The sequence below is a fragment of the Poecilia latipinna genome, unplaced genomic scaffold (genome assembly GCF_001443285.1).
Source record: "Poecilia latipinna isolate Pla-1442-1.1 unplaced genomic scaffold, P_latipinna-1.0 Scaffold2754, whole genome shotgun sequence".
Classification (NCBI taxonomy): Eukaryota; Metazoa; Chordata; class Actinopteri; order Cyprinodontiformes; family Poeciliidae; genus Poecilia; species Poecilia latipinna.
In genome coordinates, this window is record NW_015115370.1 from 79,824 (window position 1) to 88,257 (window position 8,434).

Genomic DNA, 8,434 nt, shown 5'->3' on the forward strand with positions numbered 1-8,434 from the left:
AGAAAAGTTTGTATAAAATAAGCAGAAGTAAACATTGATGGTTCACTATGCAAAAATCGCCATCTCTGGCAAAAAAAAAAAAAACACAAAACAAGAAAACAATCATACCATTTTGGATGTCTTTTCCGGTGTTTTATTATGTTATAAACTAAACAAAAAAGAAGCTAATTACTTAAAAATGGAACAGAAAATACAAATAAAAATCTGAAATGCATGACATGCATTTGTATCTAGCCTCTTTACTCTGATATCTTTATAAAAAAAAACATCCAATGCATGGAAAGCAGAACATGTTGGTGTGACAGAACAACGCAGTCTTCTTACCATTGTGAAATCCTCTCAGTTGCGGTTTGGTTACACTTTAAAGTCAGCAGAAATTAAATGGATTAAAACAGTTTTAATTAGGGAATTCTTAGCAAATATGAATGAATCAAAAGCCGTATTTGGGGGAGGAGGAGAGTCTCTGAAAACCTTTCCTTACAGTACCATGAAGAAACAATGACACTAAGAACATGTCTATATACCGCCTGCGAATTATTAAATGCCCCAAATACACCACTTCTATAAATTATTTTTTTTTCATGTAACACTTAATATATCTTAATAAGCATTACCATATCTTTCGGACTATAAGCCGCCACTTTCCCCCTACGCTTTGAACCATGCGGCTTGTTGCCCGGTGCAGCTTTTCTGCGGATTTTTCTTCAACCACCAGGGGGCTCTTTTGACTTGCAACGTGAATCATTGCAAGTCAAAACTGGAAATCAAAGAAGAAGGCGCTAATTTTAATTTAGAACAAGCACATGCTAGCAGCAGGCACAATGGAGAAATGTTTTCAAACTCATATGATGCAGCTTCTAAGTTGAAGGCTATTGATCTGGCAGTACAGATCGAGAGCCGGTGTACTAAGCTCGGGGCGAACGAATCCATGGTTCTGCGGTGCAGATGCAGAGCTGCGTCCTTAATAGCAGATCTATTTTCTTGTGGAAAACCGAGAGCAGCATAGATATCAGCGACTTATATATGTAAGTTTCCAGTTTTGTTTTGTTTTTTAAACTTTGGGGGTGCGGCTTATAGTTAAGTGTGCTCTGTAGTCCGGAAAATACGGTAATATAGACAGTGGAGGCTACAGTCTTTCTAGATTGCAAGCTAGCCAGTAGCATGCCAAGTAGCATGATACCGAGGTATTTTTGCTCATCAAGCTGAGTTATCTATCAAATCTTTTAGATATATTAAACAAATAATTCTCGAATACTGAACCACAATTATTTATAGCCACTGTATCTCTGCACTGATAGTTTTTATGTTTTATTATCCTTATCATAAGCCAGAGTTAAAATAATCGACATGGGAAAAATGTATCATTTAACCATCTCTCCAGTCTTTTAAGCCTCTTCACAACAAAAAGTAAAAATAAAACCGAACATTTCTGCTTTTCTTAGACTTCCTCAATACTCTCATCCTGTTTGTGACATGCTAGTTCAGTCCCTGTGAGCTGGTTATCATAGATGCATGTCATATGTTGCTTTTTTCTTGTTGAAGCAGAAAAGAAAAAATAAATCACATTCAGCTAAAATAAGCTGACAGATTTTAGCTGAATTATATTTTTATAAAAATGTCAACACTAAGACTGATTTTGCCTAAATAATTGGAGGCTTGCAGCAGGTTCATCTGCTGGTAGATGATATGTTGTTCCGTTTAACTTCTCGGTCGTGTCTCAGACTTTTGTTGACTAATTTAGCCCTCAGCTGAGGAAGTGAACCTCCCCACTTGCTATTGCTCATAGCTGATGAAGCTTACTCACTTTTTTTCGGTTTCAAGACTCCCACTCCTCACCCAGCTGTGAGCGTGCATGACAAATATAAAACGTCCAACCTTTTCCAGAGCATAACAGTCATTTTTAAGACACTATTAGTAAAGCTTCTGAAACATTACATTGCATTTGTGAATATTTCATGATGTGTTTCAGATCTTTTACACATCGACATTATTAAACCCCTTAAATCCCCAATAACTGTGAGCAGCACAGCAAAGCTCTCTTTTGTGTCTTCAATTGCCATTTTAAAAGAGAGAATGTATCCTCAACACATCCCAAACATTAAGAAAAACTACATTTTTTTACCAGTTATTCTATACAAAGCTTTACTGTTTACACAGCAAACATTTTACTACGGTTTGTTGTTCAAACTAGTATGGTTTGGGAAATACACATTGTGTTTGGTACATTCACTAAATTAAAAGGCCATTTCATAGAAACAGTGATCATTACAAAGGTACTGGATGGACATGACAAATAAGAGGCAATTTTATCCCTCTGCTGGTGCTTCTCCTTCAGCTTCTGCATTTTCATTAATCATCTCATTATATTTGCTCTTGAAAAATCCAGCCTGAAAAGAAAAACGGTAAAGAGAAGTGGAATGAAAATTATATGTGGCAAGATAAATGCTGGAAGACATAAGATAAACANCATTAAGTGTCATTACAGTGTCATTAATATTAACTCTTACCCTGAAGTAAAGTGAAACTAGTAGCAACAATTATAAATATGTCAGTCAGTGTTATTAGAGTGTCAAAAGCTGTGCTAACAGAGTCACTGATATTAAGTCTTACCTCAAGTGAAGTGAAACACACTGAACTACTTATAATTACCATTATACCTGTTGAACAAACCCTTTGTACATTGGAATAAAACAAAAGATTACTTATTCTTCAAACAGAGTTTAACTTCTGTAATTCTGAAACACTGATTAAAAAACTAAAGCAGAATTATTTATTATTTAACTTAAGAAAATAGGTAACATCAGCCAAGTTGCCCATCAACATTCAGCCATCTCCTTCGTTATAGCCTTCCTGAAACACTCTGAAAACAGGGAGATCTTCTTGTTGTCTTCATTTCCTGGAAGCTGCTCTTTGAAGGTGTCAGGAAATGCTCAGAAATTATAGCTGTTCTTGCAATAGTTGTGGTCAATGATAATCATGGTGAAAGCCTTTTCATGAATTCAAACTTGGTGAATCTCTTCTGGACATTCTCATGGTGGGAGATGACTCAATTCATTGTGGTCACCTAAAAAAGAACAAAAACACATAAACAAAAAACAACATGATCTTGTTATAAAGTGCAATACAATTATTTCTTAATACAAGTAGCATAATGACTAGAGCTTAAAATTATTCTGATCAAATATTTGTTTGGCAGTTCATACAGACTGCCACTGTTATTCAAATTACATCATTTAATGATGTAATTTGAATAACAAATTCAAATTATTCAAATTTGAATAATTATTAAAATTTGCTCAAAGGTGAATGCTCACCTTTGAGCATTCAAAAGTGAGCATTTTGAATGCTCACTTAATGAGCATTCAAAATTATTTCCAACCAGATACTCTGGCTTATGGATGTTTGCAGGAAGTTTATTAATAAATAAATAGATTAAACACCAGTTTTACATTTGACAACAATTAGTTGTCTAAAACGTAACTTGTTAACTCAGCTGGTGGATGTTGATTCCTGCTCCCCCGTCCCCACTTACCTGTCCTCGCCCACCTGCCTTCACCTGGAGAAAATAGCAACACAAAAATGACTGACCTAAATTTCTTGGGGAATATTTCATCTGCTTCTTTCTCTTTGGTCAGACAGGGGCTTTTTTCTCTGGTGGCTGGTCCTCATTATCATCCTCCACACCTGCAGCATGTCTTCATTAGCCACATTTGTCCACCCCACCCCCCACCATGTGCCCTTAGGCTAAAATTGTTCTTCATGTGGCTAAAGTTGGCAAAGCAAAGAACACAAGCACCATATAACATCAGCCAAGCTGCTAAATAATGCACATAAAAGATAACTTTGACTAACATATTAGCTTTTACTTTGCTAGATTAAAATTGGATTGAAAAATCTATTTGCCTGCCTTTAAATTATGTTCAAGGTTAAGGGTTAACCTAACAGTAATGGAGTTTAATAACTTTAGCTAACATTAAATTACAGGAAGGTTCCATTAGCTTGAATTGCTCATAGCTAACATTATAAAGAAAGAGAACAGAGTTAATGTTATTTTCTCAAAGAAAATGTAAAGTTAATAAGACACATACCTCATATGTCATACGTGACAAACTTTGGCTTCTGTTTAAACAGGAGGTCTGGCCGTTATAACTTGTGTTAGGTTGGCCCCACAATATGGAAGATTTCTTCTTCACCCACACGATGTACGCCTGTTCGTGCACTGCTGCCTCTCACTGGTGGAGACGGTGTATTGCACTACTTAAAACAGCCTTAATGTTTCGAATGCAAAGTTCATAAATGTTTTGTAGACATCTTGCTGTAAAACTTTAGGATCGATTAAATTAATTTAAGACGAAACAAAATGACCAAGCAATAAAATATTACCACATAAAGCTACATAATTTTTAAAGTTTAATGGGTAATACTTTTATAACAATTTTTGTCAGATCATGATTTCTTGGTAAATGTCAAGTTGTCATAACTTTTGAATAATGTCAACTTTGTATTAAAAGTGTCATGAAGACTCACTCATGTTCATAACAGGTGCTATGTCATGTTTATGACTGTGTCATGACAGTCTTATTCACACCCCGTCAAATAAAGTGTTGCCGACAAGGGCTTGGTTGGCCTTTCTGGGTTTACTTACTGCCGTTCTGTACAAGATGAATAATCTGTGGTTTTTTAGAAATCCCAAAGATTCTTGTCAGAAAATAATTGACAAAACATCAAGCCTTCCAGTATTTATGTTACGACACGTGATTTTCATTCCATTTTCTTTCCTGTTTTTCTCTCAGGCTGGATTTTTCATAAGCAAGGACAACAATGTGATGAGCGAAAATGCAGGAGGAGAAGCTGTATCTGAAGGACGGACACTCAGACAGGGACATTTATAATAATTATAGTTTCTATGAAATTTAACTGATGGCCTTTTAATTTATTGAATGGGCCAAACACAATGTGTGTTTTCCAGATCATTCCCTGCTAATTGCTACATTGAAATGCAAACTATCTGGTAAAAATGTAGTTTCTCTTTATTCTAGGAAAGTGTTGATTAAAACTGTTGTTTGTAGCGCAGCTCTCACCTTGAGTGAAAATTTTGCTGTGGCCTATTTCATCATAAATGATTTTTATATAATTTGTGATTATCCAAATAAACTAAATCTTTTAAATGTGTTTCTTTATTTTGTTCCATGTATCTGTGATTATTTCCCTCTTTTTTGCAAATTGTCTTCAATAAGATATTTTATAGGTCCTTACATCACTTTTAATTCATATACAGTTCAAAATGTATGTTTTACTTGGATTAAAACAAATGTACATTTTCAGTGGGATATGAATTTAAAACACTGATCATCTGGCCAAAGAATGTTTCAGTTTTATGCATCTTCCAGGCACATATCGCCATTTTATAGTACAATCAAGTGACTATGTTACCTTCAGTTGTTATAAAAATGCCATATGTATCAAATATGACTTAAGTTTGACTTCCATATTTAATGCTTTGAAATTGCACTTCTATCTCTTTAAGAAACTCCTGCTCTTTCTGAAACTCGGCCTCCAGGAAGTCATCCCAACATGGCTCCTTTATTAATAACCCTTTACTAACGTTTTTACCGGTTTCTCTGAGACATAGCTCCTATAATCAGCTCAGCAGTTCTACCAGGTGTTGGCTAACTGCTGTGGGCTAGTCGTAAGGAACTGAGTGGGGAAGTCGCGGTGAAACTGCAGCCCTGAGGAGGAGCTGTGTCTGGAAGGCGGAGCTAGGTCCACCCAGGCCTTTTGCACAGCAGAATGGTTGCCATGGAGATTAAAGGATTTCTCAAACTTTCATGCAAGAATCAAGGCAACACTCCAGGTTTGATGACTGAATAAAATTACAACATGATGTAAAGCTCAAGAAAGTGGACTTTGTTTTTGGCTTTGATTTAATACTTTTAGCTGGAAATTAAGGATTAATGCATCACCAGTAATTCTTAATTCATCAGTTCCATGAAAATTTTATTCATAAATAGACATTTATTTTTTTAACACATTCAAATCACAAAATGTGACACAGGACATTAAATCAGATATTTATTTTTCAAAAATAAAATGTCTGGATTACTTACTTAACACAGTACAGGAAAGATGTTTCATTAATATAAATTATTCTTTATTTCTCAGTAAAACAGTTTACATCCTTTTGTCAAGCACAAATACTTTTTTTAGCCTACAAGCAACTTTAATCATGTTGTGTTTTGAAATATTTAAAAATCACTGAACACTGGTATGCTTTCTGTCCACCATAAAATCACCTTGTCATATAACACAAATATTTCACCAGAGAGTCCAAAGCAAACAAACATTCTTTTATATTTAAAGTTTCTGAAATATTACATTGTTCACTTTGCATTTCAGATCCCTCCACATTTATATTATTATTACACTTTAATCCACTGTAACTTTGAGCAGCGCATCAGTTACAGCATATGTCCTCAATCACAGTTCTTTTTTAAAAAAGCAAGTATATCATCAGTACTACCCTAATATTAAGAGAAACTACATTATTACCAGTAATTCTGCATAGATTTACTGGTTTGTTGTTCAAACTCATTTGTACAAAGTAACACAGGGAATGGTTTGAAAGACACACACTGTGTTTGGTACCTTCACTAAACTAAACGACCATCAGATACATTTCATAGAAGCAATGATCATTGCAAATGTACTGGAACTTTCATCCATTTGTGGGAGCTGCTTCTTCAGCTCCTGGTCCTGCTTCTCCTCCTTCATTTTCATTCATCATCTGACTGTACTTGCTCTTGAAAAATCCAGCCTGAGAGAAACACAGGAAAGAAAGAGCAAGATAAGTGAGTGAAGACTTGAGATAAACATTTAAAGTGACTTATTATGCTTCCTCGAACATGGTGGGTGATGCAGACTATTTTTATTACATCCTTTGCACAAAACCAAAGATTTTAGTCTGCTCAGTTCTGCCTAAATCTATCTGCCTGATCTAAATAAGTGGCATCTGGCCACGTCAAACCACTCAGGACACTTAGTTGCAAACGTATATCTTTGAAAAGCAGAAGTGGGGCCTCCTGCACAATCAACAAAAATGAAGCAAGTGGTTTCTGGATGGTAAGTCAACAACAAAACTTTTGTCTTTTCCAGCAGCCATTGTACAGCACATACAGGGATACAGCCAGCTGACCAACTGGGCTGGGCTCTGCTGTGCTTGCTAGGTAACACCGTAGTATTACTCAGCATCTGCTGTTTTTGAAACGGCTCATTATCCAGACGCTAAAAGGCACTCAGTTATTCCCAGAAAATGTCTGGGTGAAGCACTTGGGCTGTTTTTAGACGCAGTAGAGACAGAAAGGAAAGCATGAAAACATTGAAAATGGGAATTTTGAAAAGAAAAATGAATAAATCTGCTTGTTAGAAATTACTGGGCATGTTGTGTCAATTACATTCAACTGGGGTTTTTGGGACTTTAAGAAAATCTTAGTTGACTCACCTTATACAGACCAGCAGTAAGTAAAACCAGAAAGGCCAATCCTCCCAGAGATCCTCCTATAATCTCTTTAGTGAAATCTGGTTTAGGAAACACTTCTACCTCTGCCTCAATCTGAAAATGAGAGGTTTAGAAGTTTCAAATAAAACCCTTAAAGGTCTGATTGGTACTAAGACATTGACAGCAGCATTCTATCACCTGGTGAACAGGAGGGCCACTATTAGAGGTTGTAGAGAAGAAGATGTACTGGTTCTCATCGTACTCTAGACTGGCTGTACTGGTCAGGAGGAACTTGGCAGATGAAAGTCCGATCTGAGACAGAGAAACACATCAGGGATGATGAGCTTTTTTATTCTGTTTATTCTTTACATTTTACAGCCTAGTCAGTGCATCTATATGAACTTCACATCAATTACCTGTTCTATCCATCCTGAGCTGATGTTTGCAGAGATGGTGTACGTTGTGTCCTTGTTCCTTTCCATGAACTTGGAGCACCTGAACACTCTGCACTTTGCTACAGTGCAGTCCTGTAGCAAAGGTAAAGTTGCATGATATTGATTAAATGTGGGAATTTCAGAAGACTAAATGCAAAAACTGAAACAAAAGACACTTTAAGAAAGTACTAGTTTTGTGATGTGAATCCAAAACAACTTCTCAAGAATCTGCTGTTCAACTGTGACAGATACATGTCACATTATTTTAAAACTTTTCTGAAATGGTTTTTAACACAAATTCTGAGTAATTTTCAAAATCAACGGTGTGTAAACTATTGAGCTACATGTTTTCATCATCAAACAATGCATAAAGAAACACTTACCAATATTTTCTTTTCTTTTATCTTATCAACAAGATCAGTGACAGTAGGTTCTTCATCTCTGCTGCGCTGACAGCCTGGAATCTGAAAACAGAGCTCCATCACATCAGTTAAAGTCTTACTTA

General features: G+C 35.8%; 2 protein-coding genes across 6 annotated transcripts in view; one reads left to right on the forward strand and one right to left on the reverse strand.

Annotated features, from left to right (window-relative positions):
* LOC106939031 (integrin alpha-D-like) overlaps window positions 1–5,037 on the forward strand; it is a 24,340-nt gene extending 19,303 nt beyond the window's left edge. The window contains exon 20 of the mRNA XM_015021287.1: window positions 4,794–5,037. The gene's annotated coding sequence lies outside the window, so the exon portion shown is untranslated. The remainder of the gene's footprint in view (window positions 1–4,793) is intronic.
* LOC106939033 (integrin alpha-X-like) overlaps window positions 106–8,434 on the reverse strand; it is a 12,462-nt gene continuing 4,133 nt past the window's right edge. Inside the window, exons 2-7 of one of the 5 annotated variants that reach the window (XR_001422744.1) lie at window positions 8,313–8,393; window positions 7,912–8,022; window positions 7,694–7,807; window positions 7,499–7,609; window positions 1,805–2,387; window positions 106–1,773 (exon numbers count right to left, since the gene is read on the reverse strand). Coding sequence is in view for 4 of the 5 variants with exons in the window: in XM_015021288.1 (XP_014876774.1) it covers window positions 6,716–6,814; window positions 7,499–7,609; window positions 7,694–7,807; window positions 7,912–8,022; window positions 8,313–8,393 (516 nt within the window). In the remaining variant the exon portion in view is untranslated. Of the gene's footprint in view, window positions 2,388–6,129; window positions 6,815–7,498; window positions 7,610–7,693; window positions 7,808–7,911; window positions 8,023–8,312; window positions 8,394–8,434 lie in introns of those variants that run through there. The other 4 variants (XM_015021291.1, XM_015021288.1, XM_015021289.1 and 1 more) reach the window with 4 other exon arrangements.